The sequence below is a fragment of the Grampus griseus genome (genome assembly GCF_964374135.1).
Source record: "Grampus griseus genome assembly, chromosome: 2".
Classification (NCBI taxonomy): Eukaryota; Metazoa; Chordata; class Mammalia; order Artiodactyla; family Delphinidae; genus Grampus; species Grampus griseus.
Genome location: NC_139018.1, coordinates 144,880,220 through 144,900,353, shown reverse-complemented (window position 1 = coordinate 144,900,353; position 20,134 = coordinate 144,880,220). Strand labels below are relative to the sequence as shown.

The following is a 20,134-nucleotide window of genomic DNA, read 5'->3' as shown; positions in this document are numbered from 1 at the left end:
AACTAGAATAAAATAGATTGAATTTCATCCGATTACTGTTTATTAAGGTGATTGGCTTTTGTCTTGACTTACTGTTGTGGTGTCTTATGTTACTAGACTTTTGTAACAGATTAAACCACACTTGCATTGTCTAAATAGGGCTTGTCATGAAAATAACAAGTCTCAAGCTGTTAGCTCTCCAGGAGGCCCAAATGACATGAAAGATTTTCTTATTAGGTACATCTGTGAACTGTAGGACCAACAGCACCAACTCGTGCCACAGACCCTACTCCCTGGAGCCCAGAGGCATCGGGAAGCAGCAGAGACTCCACGGCCACCCTCTGGATGGAGACCCCATTTTCTCAAGAGAAGGAATGGTGGAGGTGGCGGGAGCATCAGGGGAGGAAGAGATGGGGGCAGTCCCGGGCGGAGGGGCAGGGCAGTAGGAGCAGGAAGCTGGGATGGGGGAGGCCCCGTGGAGAAGTACAGGCTTCCTGGCTGGTGTCGTGGGTTTGAATCCTGGCTCTGCCAGGGCCTGGCACACTAGCTCCTCTTTCCCCATGTGGGGACGAAGAGTCAAGATCTCAAATGAAACCTGTTCTTCCTCCCGGGTCCCGCCTCTGGGAGACAGTGGCACCAGCACCCACGCCGTCCTCCCAGCCAGACAGCCGGCCACCCCTTGGTGCCTCCCTCTTAGGAGGCCAGGGCCCGGAGGCAGGCCCAGGCCCCAGCACACAGCCTGACTCGGGGAGGTGCTCACTGAAGGTTTATTCAATAAAGACCACAGAAAAGACTGTCAGTGGAGCTTCCTCCAAATGGGAAAAGCAGCCCTTCTGGGAAGAAAACATTCTTGGTCCATGTGGCGCTGAGTCAGTTAAAAATCATGCTTAAGGCACATGGCTGGTGGTGACCTCTGTGTCAGAAGACCTGCGTGGGCTTGTTGCTCCATGGAATTCTTCCTCGTCGTTTTCTTTGGGTTTCTAGGCTCAGGGCCCTGGTGGGGGGTCTCCCACCGCTCACTTCCTCCAGGGCAGGGTTTTAGGCCCCAGGCTGCCCGGTCCTCCCTCCATCCACCAACCAGTCGCTGCTGCTGCTGCAGCCCCGGCTCACACCAGGGGGATGGGGTAGGAGGCGCAGGCTGCCAGGCCGCACATGTTCTTCCCGCGCTCCAAGAGGAAGTACCTGCACAGAGGGAGGGGCTGAGGCGTGGCTGGCGGCTTCCTCTCCACAGGCCCTTCTGGAACCAAGGTCTGACTCCAGGGATTAGGCCCTCTGAACTTGCTCACAAAACAGCAGTACTGGGTTTATCTGACCACCAGGAAATCTCTGACCTGTGAGTAACTTCTCCTTCCCTCCACCTGGCTGCCCCCTGAACTCTCTTCCTTATTCTGTCCATATCTAACTTGTCCCAGAGTTTGCTGAGGGCCCCGTTCTTAGCTCTGCCTAGGCCCTCATGTAGTTATTTAATCACCACTGGGACCCCTCGGGTAACAGATGAAAACCCCCTTTTCAGGTGAGGACACGGAGTCTTAGAGAAGAGACAGGGACAAAGTCCCATCAAGGTATGTACCCAGGCCACCTGATTCCAGCCCCATTCTAGAAGGAGGGGCTGTCAGCCATCAGGTAAACTTGGTGCTTGGATTTCTCACCCACAGGCCCTCCCAGGTGCTGGCTTAGTCCCAGCAGCGTCCTGTGTTGTGAACTGTTTCCTAGTGGTGGTCATAGAACCTCCTGAGCCAAATGGACTCCTGTTCCGGACACAGAGTCATCAAAGTCTGGGGTCCAGGATGGGAGAGGGGCTGCTGGAGGCTTCTTGGGGGGTGTGAGGGTTACATCCTCACACTCCCCTCTTCCTGGCCTGGGCTAAAGGCTCTGTTTAGCAGCCCCTTCTTGGAAGCCACATTTGAGGTGGAGGAGACCCCCTGCACACTCCGAGGGCCCCCAGACCCGAGCAGTCATGCCCCGTCCCAGCACACGGGACCTGGAAGCTGCTTACCCCTTCATTCCCCACTGGGGACCCCAAGAGTTCTTCACGATCCAATAGGGTATCCCATTTTCTTCTCCATACCCAACAGCCAGGACTGCGTGGTTTACTTTATCTGGAGTTTTATGACAGGAAGTACTGGAAAGTGAAAATGAAAGAGGCTTGAAATATGGAAAATATGTGGGACTTCTGTGGCGGTCCAGGGGTTAGGACTCTGCTTCCACTGCAGGGGACGTGGGTTGGATCCCTGGTAGGGGAACTAAGATCCGGCCTGCCGTGCAGCACAGCCAAAGGAAAAAAAAAAAAAGGTGAGTCGATCACATCCAAGAAGTGAATTAGAGCAAGGTTTCCCAAAGCGGGGACTGGGAGGCAGTTAAGGTGGTGAATTAACTCTCGTTTAGTCACAGGGAAAGAGAAGTATTCTCTTCAGCCCCTTGGGTTCTTCTCACCCAAAGGAGCGAGATTTAGCGTGGTGCTGGCCCAGCTCTGACACCTGACGCTTTCCGATGCCTCTTTCATAACAAGGAGAGAGCAGCCCTCCTGCTGCACCTTCTGAGGGCAACAGTGTCCGGCTGGAGTTTCACATGGCATTGCTTTGTTGCCACTGTATGTAATTTTAAGATTACCTTGTATTTGGGACAATTACACAGGTTTCTCATTTTAGCTAGTGAACTGGTTCTCATGAGGAAATTCTGAAAATTTCAAGAGGACAAACTGCAGTGGTCGTGTGATCACTGAGCCGACGTGTAACTGAGTTGTTGGTACGTGCCAGGCCCAGGGACGAGGTGCGAGACACCAGCAGCGTGCAAAACTCTGCTCCTGGATTTAGGACGCCTCCTTCGACAGGGAGGATGGCAGAGAGGCTACTTCCATACAGTGGACCGAGGGCTGTGACGCCTGGGGGGCTGACAGGAGCCCGAGGAAGGGGATCCAACCAGGTGGGAACGGGGTGGGGCAGGGGCAAGGCTTCCCTGGGGAGGCAGGGGACTCGCATAAAACTATGAGCTCTTCAGTGGGGCAGGGGCACGGGGTGGAACAGGGAGGACGCGGGTGGCTTTGACGGGAGATGAGCTTGGAGAAAGAAGGACCAGATCACGAGGGTTTCCCTGGCCGAGCTAAGACACGAGATGGGGAGATGCTGGAGGATGGAAAAGTTGGAGTGGTGAGAAGGGTGTTCCCGAAGGCTGACTCTGGCTCCGAGTGGAGGACGGACCAGCGGTGAGGGCACAAGGACAGAGCAGGAAGGAGGCAACGGTGGGCACAGACACGGGGAGGGAGCGGAGGGCACGATTCTGAGCAGTGTTAATGGGGCAGCGTCTGGTGAGGGACGGAAACATGCAGGATCTCAGGTTTCCACGGGCCATCCAGCTTGATGCTGCGGCGAGGCCCTTAGATCTGTGGGTCTAACACCCGGCAGAGACCAGGCTGGCGGATGGAGACTTGGAATTTCTCAGCAAACAGCTGGCCGTGGAGTTCAAGGAGTGTGTGAGAAGAGGGCAGAGCGCTGAGGAGAAAGCCCTGGAGGACACCTGCACTTCGGAATGGCCAGATGACAAGGGGCCATGAAGGAGATGCTACCGGAAGTGGCCGAACTCATATTGCAAAACAGGCAAGAGGCCTGGGTGAGACGACACCAGTGTTAGAGAACTCGGGCTTCCTGAAAAACCCTGCGGTGGAGGCTTCAGCACGGGATTCTGGTGTCTGAGAGCAGCCATTTCCTATTTCACATCTTCAAATTTCTGAACACAGGTTTTCATCACGAGAGGCAGCTCTTCTGCTGAGGAAGGGTGAGCTCTGGGCTCAGATGAGGGCCGGGACCCCAGCCCTGACCAGCCATGTGACCGCCTCTCCTCCTCCCACTTGGGGACCGTGGATCCTGACCTTCAGGGCTGCAGGCTGATGCACTGGCGGAAGGTGCGAAATGCCCACCCAGCCCCTCCCCGGCTCACCTGGAGTAGACACCCTTTTTGTACATCAGAAAGTCATCAATCACCTCGAAGGCAAAGCTCACAGGGTTGTACAGGGCCACCGCCTCCACCATCGCCTCCTCGTCGTTCTGTGGACAGAGGGGCCGACAGGTGGACACACGTGGCCTCTGCCACCTCCCCACCCCACTTGTGAAATATGGCCCTTTGCCCCAAAGTAGGGGACAGAGGCTCAAAGCGATGATTCTGAGGAGGGAAGAGAAGTCTGTTTTAGGCCAAAAAGCTGCCGCCAAGGGGGAGCTGCCCTTCCTTACAGCAGAGCCAAGCCCTGGGTATTGGGGGCTGGTATGGGGGCCCCTGCCCTCTTGCGCCTGAATGGCCGGGATCCTTGGGGTTTTTTATTTGGCTTGTGGGCCCCTCCTCCCAAATCCTGGCTCCCCTGTGACCTCCCTCGGCTTTGCTGGGCTGGACCGTGCGCTCCTCTCTCTCCCCCTCCCTGCTCTGCTCCGAGGGAATCCTGCACCCTTCTGGGTCAGGCCCAGGGTACAGCATGGACTCATTCACTCGCTCACTCACAGCCACATGCCAAGGCCCTCCCATGGACCAGGGGGTGCAGAGATGGGTGTGACTCCCCCACTCCCACCCGCAGGAACCCCTGCACCCACAACGCCAGTCTAAGGAGCTTTTTTTGGTAGAACTCAGGGGTTAGAAGTCCATGAGCAGATAAGGCCCAGACGGTGGTAGAAATGTGTGTGTGTGCCCGAGGAGGATGCATCCCCATCCAGTGGGGAAGGTGGCATGAGGAAGTCAGAGGCTTCCTGGAGGCTGCGGCTTTGGAACAGAGCTGCAGAGACTGGGCGAGAGCAGCAGTTGCAATCACCGGGGGAGCTTTACAAAATCCCAGTGCCCAGGCTGCGCCCCAGACGATTACATCAGCATCTCCAGGGTGGGTCCCATGCAGCAGGATTTCTTAAAGCATCCCTGCTGGGACCCACTGGGTTAGCGTGAGCTGAGGCCATTCCCCTGGCTGGAGACTTAGGGAGTTGAAATGAGGGTGAGCTGAGGCCAGGGCTCTGCTGAGGGAGGGTCAGGCTGGAGGGGCTGGGGCACCAGCCCTTCCTCCGTCCTGCCTCCCTGGAGGGGCAGGCAGTGACACGGCTGCAAAGAGCAAACGGCTGCCTGATAAGCAAGCCGCTCCCTTCCCTGTGCTCAGAAAAGGCCTCGTGAGCACAGACAGGTCAGGGCAGATGAGACCAGGAAGGCACGGAGGCCTGCTCGCCTAGAGGGGGAGCATGTCGTGGAGTTGCCGTTCCTGTGGCCATCCCTCGGCCCTGCCAAGGAGGGCCAGACGCCAGTGCTGGCCTGCTCTTAGGGCCCTGCAGGTGCCATGGGCAAGGCTCTCCTGGGCACCAGGCAAAAGGGATACCTTTGAGCTCCCGGTTCACTGCCTAATGGGATACGAATGGGCCAGAGTCGGTCAGCCCTTGGTGAGTGTATCTAAGAGAAACTGGCTCTTGTTTTTTTTTTTTTGGTGGTACGCGCCCTCTCACTGTTGTGGCCTCTCCCGTTGCGGAGCACAGGCTCCGGACGCGCAGGCTCAGTGGCCATGGCTCACGGGCCCAGCCGCTCCGCGGCATGTGGGATCTTCCCGGACCGGTGCACGAACTCGCGTCCCCTGCATCGGCAGGCGGACTCTCAACCACTGCGCCACCAGGGAAGCCCACTGGCTCTTGTTTGAAGATAAATCTACCATAGTCAGAAATATCCCAAATACAGGGTGTAGATTTTGGAATGACATGGTTTCCGTTCAAATCCAGCTTCCACTTCTAGCTTTGTGGCCTTGGGCATGTTACTTAACCACTCTGAACCTTTCTTCACCTATAAAATGAAGGTGATAATGACATTTATCTCCTAGGGCTGTCTTGGTAATACATGCTAAGTGGTTGGTATAGCTCCTGTCAGCACTCCATAAATTTCATTACTGTTGCTGACTGCATGGCGCCTGCTTTAATTAAATGGTAGCTACTGTCATTACACAGTCATCATGTTTGTGATTTACGCACACATTTGTGGGCACACACCCTCAGCCTACTGCTCTCATCAGCACACGTCACACCTACACACACCCGTGGAAATATTCTTTCACTCTTTATGCATGTTCGCCCGTGCTTGCAAACATGCAAACAGTGGAGTCACGAGGGCTGTTCACACTTATTCCAGCTCCCTCTCGGACAGAGTACGGTTTGTACTGTACTGAAGTTATGGACTTCCCCGTCTACTTGAGGTTAGGTGTGGCTGTGTAACTTGTTTTGGCTTTAAGAGCCAATGCATAATTTACCACTCTTTCCGTCTGCCTGGGTCCTGGAGTGAAGCCAATGACACAGAGAACAGCCCTGCTTAAACCAAGGGACACGCCACACGAATGAGACATAAAATCTGATTGTTTTAAGCCATCCAGAGTCTGGAGCTGTTCCTGCAGCATAACCTGGTTTATCCTGACTGACACACATTCATACTCCGTGCATTCACATTCCATCTCTCACACACATACCCGACATCACACACATCCTCACATCCTCTTTGGTAGGATGGGGATTAAGTTTTGCATTTTACAGACAAGAAAACTGAAACACAAGATGGAAGAGTTGTACAGACCCAGGTCAGAACCAGAGCACCCGAATGCTAGTCTCTTGCTCTTTCCCTCCTGTCTTCCATCCTGCCCCCGTCATGGTGATTGAGATTCAAGGATAATCAAAACTCTTGAATCAAAGTGATGTGCTGCTCAGAAAGGCTGCCCTGCAGTGCCCATTGGCCATCTGACGGCAGTGGAGACTGGCCTCCTGAGCAGAACACATTCCCTATCCGAGAGAAGGATCAGTACTCACCATTGTGATGTTGGCCACATCCTTGACAAAAGCAATGGCCTTACTGGGCTGGAACTTGCACTCACCATCCTGTTCAGGGTGGCAAAGGTCATGGGACACAGGTTAGGGATGCTCGGCCCCGGGCTGAGACTTCAGGCCTCCCCTATGCAATTTGATAACATTTATAAAGCAAAAGCTACAGGTCCCAGGGCCTGGGTGATGAGGCCACTTGTGAGGGAACTAGAGGCCTCCTTGCCCTCAAGGACCTCACAGTCTAGTGGGAGGAAAGGGTCCTGTGCTGGCTTTGGCAGAGGTGGGCTCGCATGGCACCTGCTGGGAGCACAAGGAAGGGGCCAGTCTCAGCCCAAGGAACTTCACCTGCAAGAGGCAGGCACAGAGGACACACGGAGGGAAGATCAAACCCTTCTGAGGCGGGAGAGACGGTCAGGATGACAAGAAGGCAGGACCTGACGTTTAGGAACCAGCAAGTTGGGGGTGGGTGGGAGCATAAGGCTTGTGAAGGGGAGAGTGAAGTAAAAGCCAAGACTGGGAAGACAGATCTGTGCGACGTGGGGGGAGGGCAGGCCTCGAAAGACAGGCCGAAGAGTCTGGAGTTTCTCTTGCAGGCCCTGAGGAGCCTTTGAAGAGTTCTGAACAAGGCAGGGTGTGGTCAGAGCTGAGTCTCAGAGGCCACTCTGGCAGCCCCTGGGTGGGTGGGTGGGGGGCCAAGGAGAGGGCACCCACAGTGATCTAGGGTGAAGGGAAGCCAAGGTCCGAGTGCAGGCAGGGACACAGAATGGACCAAAGGAGCAGATGCGAGAAGGTCTAAGATGGTCAGAAGGCTGACTGAGGTGAGGTCTGGGTCAGGGAGCCGCCCCAAGAATGGACCACTGGCCGCCAAGACATTTTAGGGAAGGGTGGTCCTCCCATCGCCGAGAGGGGAGATACAGGAGGAATCCCGGGTTTGTGGGACAGTCGAGGTGCCCAGCCGTGCAAAGGCGGGGTTGAGGTGATGGCAGGGGAGGCCCTGGACAAAGTGGGTGTGGGCCCAGGAGTGCTGTCCGCACGAATGGGGAGGGAAGAAGCCAACAGACGGCGTCCCGGTGCACTCACGGCAGGGCGGGGCAGCCTGACGGTGCTGCCACACACAGGGCGGTAAGAGGCCCCCCCGGCTGGCTGACAGCTGGAGCTTGGGCAAGTAGAGGAGGGGAAAAAGTGAGCTGCAAGAGACAATTCTGAGAATCCGGGTGGAAGTGGGGAGTCCTCCAGGGGGGTGCAGGGGAAGAGATGTGTTCTGAGGCTGGGACAAGAACGGAGATGGGGAGCATTGCAGATCAAGAAGACGGAGCCCAGGCTGCCCAGAGTTACCTGGCCCTTGTAGGGGTAGGTGTCTTCACCCATGATGCCCTTGTTGTACCGGATGTACTCGAAGGCCTGGCTGGGGAGACCCCTGCAAGAAGCATACACAGCTGTGCCTACCTGAGACTGGCCCCGATGGAGGCGGGGCCTGCAGGGGCTGGAGCTTGGAGACGTTTGCCCTGGCAGGGCTGGGAGGCCGTGGTTGGGGCATGTCCCAGGGGCAGAGAAGTCTCCGAGGGGCTAGCAATGCCACCCTGTTTGCCCGGCCTCAGGATACAGCTCAACAGACTCAGAAGAGGCTATCAAGGAGGGTCCAAGGTCCAGCCACACGTGCTTCCGTGGGACAGAGACCTCTGGAAGCCAGGCCCCTCGCTCTGTCAGGAAAAGGACCCGACAGGATCTGCCCAGCTGTCGTTGCCACCACCGTGCCCACTGGGCCCCGCCTGGGCAGGTGCTCTGCAAACGTGACTTTCCAACCCCTCAGAACCCCGGGAGGTAGCTGCTGTTACTTCTTGAAGCTCAGACAGGCTGAACAACTTGCCCAGGGCCCCAGAGCTACAGCCAGGATCTGCTTCCAAAGGTGGATCTTCCACCTCGTGTTGCCTCCTGGAGTAAAGAAGACTCAACAGCTATCCAGCCACGACTCCCCATCAATCGCCTGTCCCTTCTGGGTTTTGTCCAGAGCATCTGTCACCACCCCACCTACGGCACAGCTAGAACATCAGCTGCTGTATCCCTCGTGCCTACATACAGGGCAGGTGCTGTCGTACTTGCTGAATGAACGAAAAAATGAAGTAAACCAAAGCAAACATCCCTCGGAAAAATGGTGGGGCCCCAGGATGCCCTTTCAGACCTGTGACGGGTGGTGTTTATAAGTTGCAAAGAGGAAAGAGACCAAAAAGCCATGAGGCTAACCATGATATGATGGTGGACCAGCAACTAGGCCGTGGCTTCACCCCCGACTCCCAGACGCAGCCCGAGCGTGGAGGCCCTCGTGCTGGCTCTGTCAGAGCAGGTGGAGCACCGGGCCTTCCCAGGACTCGCCCGAGAGAGGGATGGGCCGCAGGTAGGCGAGCGGAGGCGAGGCTGGGAGCGTGCCCTAGGGGAGCACGAGGGCCTGGCTTTACACACGTATGTTCTGGGAAAGCCGCTCATCCCGAGGAAAGGTCTCAGAGCACGTGAGGAGGAGATGAGGGCTGGAGACACAGAGAAACGTGGGTAAATCCCTAAGAACCCGTGGGTCGGGGGAATTCCCTGGCGGTCCAGTGGTTAAGACTCAGTGCTTTCACTGGACTCGGGTTTGATCCCTGGTCGGGGCACTAAGATCCTGCAAGCCATGTGGTATGGCCAAAAAAATAAATAATAATAAAAAAAGGGCCAGGAAAGCAGGCCCAGCAGAGACGCAGCCTTTATGCCTGAACCCTGCACCACATCTACAGGAAAGCTCCTCGACGCGGCCTGCCAAGCTGGGGTGGCTAGAGCTTTAGAGAACCTGTGGAAAGGCCAACCAGACACCTGTGTGTGGATCTTGGTTTTGGAGGATGATGTGCTTCTTATTCTATTAATTCTTTCGGCCACTCGCCAGAGGCCTTGGTGGCCAGTGAGGCCAAGTGTGCTGTGGGGTGAAATCCGGGTGACACCAGGGAACGAGGGTGGATCTTGGAACCAGCCAGGCCTGGGCTTGCATTACAGCTCTGCCCGTTCCAGCTGAGGGACCTTGGGCGTGTTAGGTGACCTTCCCCCTCCACAAGCGGGGCCGATTTTGCTCCCACCGAGGGCAGAGGCTGTGGCAGTGCCCGGCCCGTACGAGGCCCGACAGAAGTGACCCCGGGAAATGAGCAGGGGCTTTGCCCCCCCAACCCCCACCCCCCACCCCACCCCCCCCCACCCCGGTCAGGGCCGTACCCTTGGCAGCCGTGATTGTTGAAGTTCTGGGCGCAGTCCACCAGCTGCTGCTCGGCCTGGAGGGAGGAACGCACGCCCGGTGAGCTGGGTGCCTCCAGCGCCCTGCCTCCCGAGTGACCCACGCCTGCGGCCCCGCCCGCCCGGGGCCCAAGGGCACCAGATGCTAAGCTCCCGGAGAGCAAGGGCTGTCTCCCCAGCAGCCGGCCCCTGTCGGGGAGAAGCTCAGCGACGGCCTGGCAGCCAAGCGGGCAGGTGAGAGGACACGGGGGGCCCTGGAGGTGTGCACGTACGTGTGGCTCCTGGGGTCCCGTGGTGGCAGATGGGAGGGGGAGGGGACAGGCCTTCCCTCAAGCCGGTTCCTGGCGGCCCTCACCAGCCTTGCCGGCCCCTCTTCCCCACACAGGAGGCAGCGGCTGGGCAGTCACCCCTCACTCCAGGGGCTCAGGGGTCCCTGCTCGCTCTTCCCTGCCTGAAGGTGACCAGCTTGAGAGGGGCCACAGCTCCTACAGGGCTGCCTCCCAGGCAGGCTCTGCTCTCGGAAGGCCCCAGGTGGCCACACCGAGGAACACCCCGACCCACCCAGGGATGAGCCCTTGGGCCATCTCCTCAACAAGCCTCATTCCTTCTGAAGTGTCAGCTGAGGTCTGCACGCTGCATGTCCGTGAGGCTGGGACACCTGAAGTCCAACTGAAATGGCACTGTCAGCAAAAGCCACAAAGAAGCCTGACGGCCCAGGTCTGGTCCTCCGAATCAGGCCTTGGAGCGAAGCGGTGACCCCTCTCCCGCATCCCTCCCCCAGCACCATGGCTGATTGCTCACCAAAGAGGGCAGCCTCCCAGTTGCTATGGCGACAGCAGACTCCAGGGCCCCGGTGGTGGAGAAGGTCCAGCAACTGCCACAGCTGCCCTAGAGGCCAAGGGGAGGGGGAGGGAGGTCAGGGGCCAGGACCCCGCGGGCTCCCGTGACTTCAGCTGACAAAGCCCTGGCCCACACTGTCCACGCTGACCCTCACGAGGCCCGCTAGGCCGGCATCCTTCTCCCCGTGTTGCAGACGAGAAGGCCGAGGCTCGCACAGGGGAAGCAGCAGCCGCCACCGCTGATGAGTGCCCATGCACTCCCAGTCCTGGCCCCCCGCTACCAACCCCCACCGGCCTACACGCCAGAGCCCTCCCTCCCGACCCCACTCTGTGCTCTTCTGTTCCTCGGAATCTTTTTTTGGCATGCGGGATCTTAGTTCCTTGACCAGGGATGGAACCCACGCCCCGGCAGTGGAAGCGCAGGGTCTTAACCACTCGACCGCCAGGGAAGTCCCTCTACTTCTGAATCTTATGCTGATTCCTCTTCTTCCCACTGTCTTCCAACAGAAGGCCTCGCCAGAGTCCTGTTTCTAGAAGCTTCTCTATCACCTTTCCACCTCCAATCTCACCCACAGTCCCAACTGTTAAACTGACAACTCCCCAAACGCTCAGCCCTCACCTCCACCCAGGCCCAGACACCCTGTCTCCCAGATGATCCCACCCGTATACGCCCCAAACCCCTCAGACTCTGCGTGTCCTGACCCACCCGTCCATCTCCCCGTCCTCTGCCACGGTCACTGCCGCTGCCCAGCCACCTTCCTCCCGGCGCCTCCCGAGGGCTCAGAGTCGGGCGCTGGAACCTGCCAGCCTGGTTCAAATCATAGCTCTGCCCCACACCCACCGTGCGACCTGGGCGAGCTGCTGCCCACTCTGACCCTCGGTCTCATCATTTGTAACATGGGAACAGCCATGCTTCCCTCACAGGGCTGTTTGTCAGAGGGGTAGATGAGATCCTGCCCGTCGTGCAGTTACCCCACGGGCTCCGTAATATTAGCTGTTGTTTGTGTTTTTCTCTCAGCCGCATCTTGGTCTCTGTTCTGCCCCTTGCTGGTTCAGTCTTCCATATTTTACTTCTGAAACTTCTCCTAAGATTCCCGTCCTCGCTGTCCTTGTTGAGTCCTCACTGCTGTCTCCCTGGAAAGAGCCTTCACCCTACCCCGGGCTCCAGTTCTTCCTCTCAAAGCCTTCCCTCGGCAGGGAGGGAGGGCCTGGTCAGAGCGTCTCTGGCTGGTCAGAGGCTGGGCTTGGCCGCCACTGCAGGAGGCAGGGCAGGGCCGAGTGGCCAGCACTGGCCTTGAGCAGAGACCTGGATGGAAGGGCCCTCTGTCGTCTGCTTGCCTTGTACCTTCAGCGCTTCCTCCTCTGTAAAGTGAGAAACCCTCAAGGCTGCTGAGCTAATGTCAGATCCGGTCTCCGTATCTGTAACCGCATGGTGTCTACAGTGAGAGACCACACACACCCATGAGGGTAATCGCCTTGTTCTGGCCCCTCCACCCCGGGGCTCCGTCCTGCCCGAGGGTCAGTTAACACAAGGACCCGGAACGTTCTTGGCAGACTTCCCCTTCTCACCTGCCCACAGGGTGAGCAGGTTTCGGGCTTCCACATTTAACGCTTGTTGCTTTGAACGGTCGTGGAATTCTCAGATGGTCTAAAAGCTGCCTTTGGGGCTTGGGGCAGAGGGCTGACTTCATTCTACCCCTCCGACTGCTGGGAGGGGAGACTTGTCTCGGCTTCCGGATGCTGGTTTAAACGTCTAGATCACTAGGCAGGTTCTGGGAACCCAGTGAGCCTGGGAGGATTTGGAGCTATGCCATGTGGCTTTAAGGAAAGGGAGAAAATGTTTCTCATGGAGAGTTTCAGTGGAAAGCAAAGTGCTTCCAGGAGGGAAACCTTCACCTGTATTTCCTGGGATCGAGAGGTCGGCATCTTCCTGAAGAAGGCCAGTGCACTGTTACTTCCAGGGGACAGCAAGGGGTGGGTCCAGACTCTCCAGGACAGAGCAATGTGCTGGGACCCTCCAGCCAGCGGCCGGGTTCTCACCTCTGTAAGTGCAGGGAAGACGCCGCCACTCCCCTTGCCAGGCATGCTGTGCCCTGCGGGGGTGCTCCTGAGAACAGGTCTGAAACGCTGGGATCCATTCTGTTCACTAACCACCTGCAGCTCCCTTGTGGGAAAGCAGCCAGCCAGGGAGGAGCTGGGCCCTGGTGCCTCGTGCAGCGTATGGAGGACGGGGAAGAAAAGATGTGTGGGCAGTAGGAACGGGGTCCCGGTGTGCAGTTACTAAAGGGCACAGAGAACGTGATGTTTTGGGTGACTGTAGAAGAGACCTAGGGCCAACGGGGAACTTTACACAGTGGGGTGGAACAAGGGGGATGGGTAAACTTCAGCCCAGTGAAGAAATACACTTTTATCCCCCAGAGCCAGCCATAAAAACAATGACCTCCCAGCCTTTCAGAGGAAGGCAGCTAGAGAGATGATGAGAAAAAAAATAGAGTTGGGGATATACTCTCTGTGTTTTGGGATTCTTCTGAGTTTTTCTTCCTGGCATACTGCCTGAGAATGTGGCCATTTGGCGTGTGTGGGGGGAAAGGTGGGATTGTCATGCATACCTGATTTTTCACTGGTGAGACAAAATTTCCTTTTTTCCGCCAGTCCATGGAGGGTGGGTAGGGACCAGTACCCCGAAGGTAGTTACCTTTGGTGGCTGAGCAATTCTGAAACAACGAATTACATTTTTTTTCAGGGGGAAGAAGAGAAACCGTTTTGATGGAAAAGTATGTAATTAAAGTGGAATCACCAAGAGAGAATAAGAAAGACTGTAGCTGTCAGAACCATCCCACCTCCACCCATTGGTTCCAAACGCTAAATGACAGGTCCTTCTGGGAGCCCAGATTGGGGGTAGTTAGGACAGGGTAGGCGGATTTAGCAAATAAAAATACAGTTCACTCAGTTAAACTTGAATTTCAGGTAAATGACGAATAAGTCTGTAGTGTCTGTCCTGTGCAATGTTTAGGGTATACTTATGCTAAAATACTATTTGTTGTTTATCCGAAATTCAGTTTTAAGGGGCAACTATATTTTCTCCAGCAACTCTAAGTTTGGGGTCTGCATGAGGCCATGAGCATGGACTGACGAACTGCTGGGAGCTGACACGTCTGGATCCCCCAAGAACCTGGGGGCCCCCCAGCTGCAGCTGGGGAGGGGCCGAACCGCTCTGGAAGCAGAGCGGGCTATGAGCTGATTCCAAAGGTTTGAGCGAAAAGACTCAGACTTGGTCACAATGAATAACACCCACCTGAGGTTCTGACCAAAGATAATTGCGTTTTAATTCAGCAAAGCTCATGTCTGAAAACTGGTTCAGTCCCACTGAAAAAGAGAAGGAAAAACCATAAACGAACAAAAAAACACAACAAAAAAGAGGAGCTCAGTAAGTCACTAATAAAGAGAAAAAATAATGAAACCCCACATTCACATGTGTCCGATTTATAGCCCCCTGCAACTTGGCTCCTTTAAATTTTTAAATGTCATGTACAGTTGACCCTTTCAAAAAAATTTTTTTTTTAATTTATTTTTTAGTGAAGTATAGTTGATTTTACAGTTGACCCTTGAACCGCATGGTTTGAACTGGGCAGATGCACTTACACACAGATTTTTTTCAGTAGTAAATACTGCAGTGCAACATGATCCCAGGTTGGTTGGATCCTTGGATGCAGAACCGTGGAGACAGAGGAACTGGGTATACAGAGAAACCGTGTATATGGAGGGCAGACTGTAAATTATACTCAGATTCTCAGCGGTGCAGAGGGTCAGTGCCTCTAACCCCGCATTGTTCAACTGTAATTCAATATATCAAGGTCAACTTCACTTGCTTCAGAATTCCCTGGGGAGCTTGCCTTCTCTTTCTTTTTCTTTCCTTTTTTTTTGTAATATTTGTTTATTTATTTTGGCTGCGCCAGGTTTTAGCTGTGGCATACGGGATCATTGCTGCGGCATGTGGGATCTTTTAGTTGCAGCATGAGGACTCTTAGCTGTGGCATGCATGCGGGATCTAGTTCCCTGACTAGGGATTGAACCCGGGTCCCCTGCATTGGGAGCACAGAGTCTTACCCACTGGACCACCAGGGAAGTCCCATGGGGGAGTTTTTCCACAGTACAAATGTCTGGGCTGCACCCTGGAGATGCAGATGTAATGGGTCTGGGGTGGGGCCTGGGCACCCATATTTTTAGATACCCCATCAGTGAGTCTGGTGAATGGCAGGGTACAGAACCAGCACACCTGCGCCAACTGCCTGCCCACCTGCCACCTCCTTCAGTCTTCCTAACCCGCGAGGGGAGCGTTATCCTCTCTACTTTACAGTCAAGTAAAACTTCAGAGCGGGGTCACACGTCAATACTGGGCAGAAGTGAGATTCAAGCTGTGGTTTCCTTCCACCTCATGCTTTTGCCCACAACACCAACGTGGCTGACACTGCCGTCATTTCTGAGCCCTCAGTATACACGCAGTGTGTGTGTGTTTCTAGTGAAACTAACCCGGAGGGAAGGCAGATGTCCTAAGAGGCTGCTCGAGTCCAGGGCACATCTCTAAAGAGGCTGCCCCGACAGCAATCCAGGGGCTTAGCATCTGGGCTGGACCCACAGATGGCAGGAACAGGGCAGGGCTTCTGTACACCTCCCGTAAACTTCACAACCATCCAGGGGTACCAGCATCGTCCTAAAGCTACAACCCCTTGAATCTCAGAAAATAATGGCGGAGCCAGAATCTGAGGTCAGCCAAGCCCAGCTTCAGAGCCTGGCTTGCTGCTCCGTCCATCCCAAGCCCCTAGTGGGCCCTTTAATCAGTGGCGCCGCTCATTGATTTCCTTCCCCATCTGAGATGCTCCCTCCTGCCATGGGCGAGAAGCCCGCAGGAAAGGTGTCCCCACGGTACTTTTGAATGTGTGGTTCCCGGCGTTGTGGGCATTGATCTTCCTCCAGTTGCTGACAAACGCCTGCAGCCTGTGGTGGTACTCCTCCGAGCTGTATTTCTTTTGGTGCTGAAACAAAACACATGAGCAATAAGTCACAGAAACAGGATGCAGCTCACCAGAGGGAGACAGTTTTGTTTTCTAAAAGGAGGATTGCAGGTTTTCTTTCTGCCACGATTCTCAGGCCAAATCTGTATCACAGGCAGGACACTGCCCTGGGTCTCTGTGGTGAAAGTCAGGAAGTTACAAAGCAACCCCCCCCCCCAACCCCGCCCGCCCCGCTGCCTCTGGGGACCTGTGGCCAGAATGAAGCCCATGCAGCTGCCAGAGAGTCAGCCAAGAGACGAAGAGGCCCTGGTGAAGGACCTGCCAAGTGCAGGTCACCTCTGGACGCCGCAACTGGTACTAGGTCAAGTTAATGGCAGACATCACCATGTTTCAAAAATACGCACACTAGCGTTTTCCAACTGATTTTGCAGCAAACACACAATGTGACGTGAATACAAAATACAGAAATGAATCTCAAGGCTTGAAAGACTGCTAGCCAACTTCATCACTGGGGACCACTGTTTGGAAGGAATTCACTTAACTGAATCGTTCCCAGCGTTTGACCGATTCCCAGTTGGGAAAGACCCAGGGAGATGGGGTTGGAAAATCCCTCTTCATTATCTCAAATCAAGCACAGTTTCGTTTGATAACAGGAAACTTAGTGAAGTGAAGAACTTCAGAAAGAAGTTGGACACTGACCTGCAACATCCATGACTTAAAGTGAAACTTCTCTGCAAAAAGAAAAAAGAAAAAAAAAATTAGGCCTGGGTGTCTCGCAGTAATGTCTATAGCCAAGTAGGGCACATCAGAACTGATTTGCATTTTAGGGAACTGGGCTAAATTTAAGCAGCCAAAATGGTGTTATCTAATGCTGAACGTGAAGAGGAACTCAAACTCTTACCGCTTTTGTACTCCAAATTAATTTTGAAAAACTACATGCCATTAACCTATGGTATTAAAAGTCAGGATAAGTGGTGGTCCTTAGTGGGGGTACAGAGGGGGCTTCTGGGGTGCTGGTGATGTTCTATGTCTTCATCTGGGTGCTGGTTTCACGAGTATGTTTAGATTATGGAAATTCATTAAAATGCATATTTAATGATTTGTGCCTTTTTCTGCGCTATACTTCAGGAAGAAGTTAATTTCAAAACCTATATATCCCAAGTGTGGGCAAAATTTTGTTAAAGGGACAGATGGTAAATATGTTAGACTTCGCTGTCTCTACAGTCTGTTACAACTACTCAACTCTGCCCTTGTGTGTGAAAACGAAGGGGTGTGACTGTTTCAATAAAACTTTATTTACAAAAAACGGGCTGGCCAGTCATTTGTAGACCCCTGCTATATCCACCCTTGTACATTTTTAAGCTATCTAAAAACTGCACTTCAAATGTTCATAGCTGCAAAGGATGTATTCCAGCTTATTGTAAAGAATGACATATAAAAATAAGACTGTTACATCATTCTTTTAAAGCTGGCCAAAAAGATCCATGATACCATCATGATTTGATATCCACCATCAGTAACATGAACAAGCCCTGCTATAAGAGCTGGATATTTCAGATAGTTTCTTTTTCTCCTTGAACTCCCATCTCCACCCACATCTCACAGAATTTTACCCTAAGGGAGTATCTGTTTATACTTGGTCGCTCTAGCATCCTTTTATGCAACACCAAGAACAGAAAGTATAAATTTAAATTACTGTTACTCCCTGTGACCCATGTGCCTCTGACTATTATAAAAATTTATTCTGGATTAAGTCATCATCATCACCATCATTATTAACACTGATTAAAACATGTCAAATATACCTTATGAAAAGTATTTCTTAAACATAAAAAGTAAACTTGTATCGGAAAGGCATCTCTTAATGAGGTAAATTAAACTTTACTAACAACGCCCCTCTCCATGGATTTATATATTCATGGGTGAATATTACCGAGTTTCTTGAATGGGTTAGCATTAATTCTGGTCTTTGCCTCAGCCCTTTAAAAGGCTTGAGAAATTCTGCTCAAATAAACAGGATTGTTCATTGCTTATTGCTTCTGGGAACAGAAGGCAATTTTTAGAGCAATGTCACTCAATTCCTTGCACTCCTTCCTACGCCCCAAATCACATGGTGCTCTATTACGCAACATTACTTCTAGGACCCCAGCAGCTGATACTTTGGTGAGGTCCTCTCTTCTCTTGGAAGTAAAGGGTTTGGAAATCGATTCCCTGTCTGTGCCGGTATCACTTGGAACTTTTTTGTGTTTCCCCACTGATCCACACCCCACAGTCTGAAGATCACTGTTGTATGGAATTTAGGATCTCCCCTTGTGGGTCACAGATCTGTTCCGGAAAGCAAGTGATAGCCATTTTCCCTGGGGAAGAAATGCACATTTCCCCAATATATGCCCTGCGTGGGGTTTTAGAGGATTGCAAATCCTAGTTAAGGCCCTGCTACAGCGGATGGCTTCAGAGTAAGACAGATTTAAGGCAGATGGAGTTTGGGACAACTGACCAGTGTTTGCCTCCAGAGGTTTCAAAAGCAACAAGCAGCTGTGAAAACCCAGTATTAGTTCTCATTCGCTGGAGGTCAGCGGAAGAAAAAGCCAGAGATGATCTTGGGCGAGAAAGATCTCTGGTGACCCTTCACCCCAACCTCAGATAGATCCATTTCAATCCATTGTGACTTTTGGAAGAAAGCACACATCCTTTATGTACCGCCCTGTCTCGGGGACCACGTGGGAGTGTCTAGAACAGGGATTAGCCTGTTTTTGTATGGCCCACGAGCTAAAAGTGTTCACACTTTTGAATGGTTTTTTAAAAATGACATTTTGTAGCACCTTAAAATCATTTGAATTCAAATTTCAGTGTCCATAAGTAAAAGTTTCCGGGAATGCAACCCGCTTATTCATTTGCACACTGCCTAGGGCTGCTTTCAACACAGGTAGCTGCTACAGAGCCTGTGTGGTTCACAACGCCTGAAATATTTACTGTCTGGCCCTTTACCTAAGGAAAAGTTTGCCAAGCCCTGCTTTGGTGTTAAGACGGCTTCCAGCACCAGCCCTCCTCCTCCACGCAGGACACAGCCAGGGTAAAGCAAAGCCCTGGCTTGAGGGCAGCTGGGTTTTCCTTAGGTTGGGACTGAGCTGGAGCTGGGCGTCCTCCCAGGTCTGCAAGACTGGGGGACTTCCTTGGACAAATGGGTCGGGAGGAATAAGGCAAGATTCTGGTCGAAAAGATTCAGCCCCAGTGATCTCTGTCCCATCCCCAGGCTGCTCTTTGGCTACAATTCTTTGTCCTCAGGGTGAGGGGCTGGTGGTCTGCTGAGGTCAGAGCCTGTGGGCAGTGGGCAGAGGCTGAGGGTGGGGAGTGGCAGGGCAGGAGGGAGGCTGCAGGGGCGAGCCTTCAGCCGGGGGAGGTGGCTGGACCCCCAGCAATAGAAGGGGTGTAAGAGCAGCATGAAGCTGGGCCACTCACAGCCCACCTGGCCATAAAGGGGAGCCCTGGGGCTGGACCTTACCACCCTGAGCCCTTGGAACAAACACCCTCAGTCTTCAGGGGCTAAAACTGCTATTGCTCTAAGTGCAAGTCACTCCTCCAAACAGCCCGTCCAGCCCATTGTACAGACAGGCTCTCAAGGCACCTCTGGGGATCCCCTATGTGCAAGTCCCTGGAAGCTACTAGGAAAGGCTGGAAAGTCCCTGCTTGCCTCCGGCACGGGCAGATCAACGTCCTCTAAGTCTCCAGATGGCGGGTGGAGGGCAGAAGGGGCCGCAGACCGCTGTGGCGTACTAGTCTCTGCAGCGCCCCGAGCAAGGGGGACCCTGGGCACCTAGCCACCCGCTCCTCTGCTCACGCGAGACGCCCGCCCTCCAAACCTCCCCCTCCTCCCGCCCCCCTCCCCCCTCCCCGTCACACAGGTCACCCTGGCTGGATCCCCTGTTACCGACCCGCAGAGCTCTTGAGCCTCGGGCCTGGGAAATGCGCTGCCCGGCTGCTCCCGAGCCCAGAGTCACCACCCGCCCAAGGTCCCCAGAGTCTCCGACCTGCCGGGCCCCTTTCCGGGGGCGCTCGTCCCCGTACCTAGGGAGCTCACTGCCAGGTCGGCGGCGCCGCAGGAGGTGGGGCCCAGGAGCCAGGCTCCGGCGCAGAGCAGCGGCAGGATGGCCCACATCGTGGCGGTGGCTGCGACTCGGCCGGCGCACTGGCTCCGGAGGCCGCGGGGCAGGCAGCCAAAAGCCGCCTCGGGGCGGGGGAGGGCGCGAGG

General features: G+C 54.4%; 1 protein-coding gene across 1 annotated transcript; it reads right to left on the bottom strand.

Moving 5' to 3' along the window:
• Window positions 1-230: 230 nt before the first annotated feature.
• Window positions 231-20,083, bottom strand: CTSH (cathepsin H). The gene is made up of 12 exons (XM_082647364.1): window positions 19,951-20,083; window positions 16,585-16,616; window positions 15,801-15,906; window positions 14,169-14,239; window positions 13,483-13,587; window positions 10,836-10,922; window positions 10,017-10,072; window positions 8,121-8,202; window positions 6,774-6,842; window positions 3,913-4,019; window positions 1,976-2,101; window positions 231-1,161 (listed from the first exon to the last, which is right to left on the bottom strand). Exons 1-12 carry the CDS (start codon window positions 20,039-20,041, stop codon window positions 1,086-1,088), a joined length of 1,008 nt encoding a protein of 335 aa, XP_082503490.1. The 5' UTR covers window positions 20,042-20,083; the 3' UTR covers window positions 231-1,085.
• Window positions 20,084-20,134: the final 51 nt, after the last annotated feature.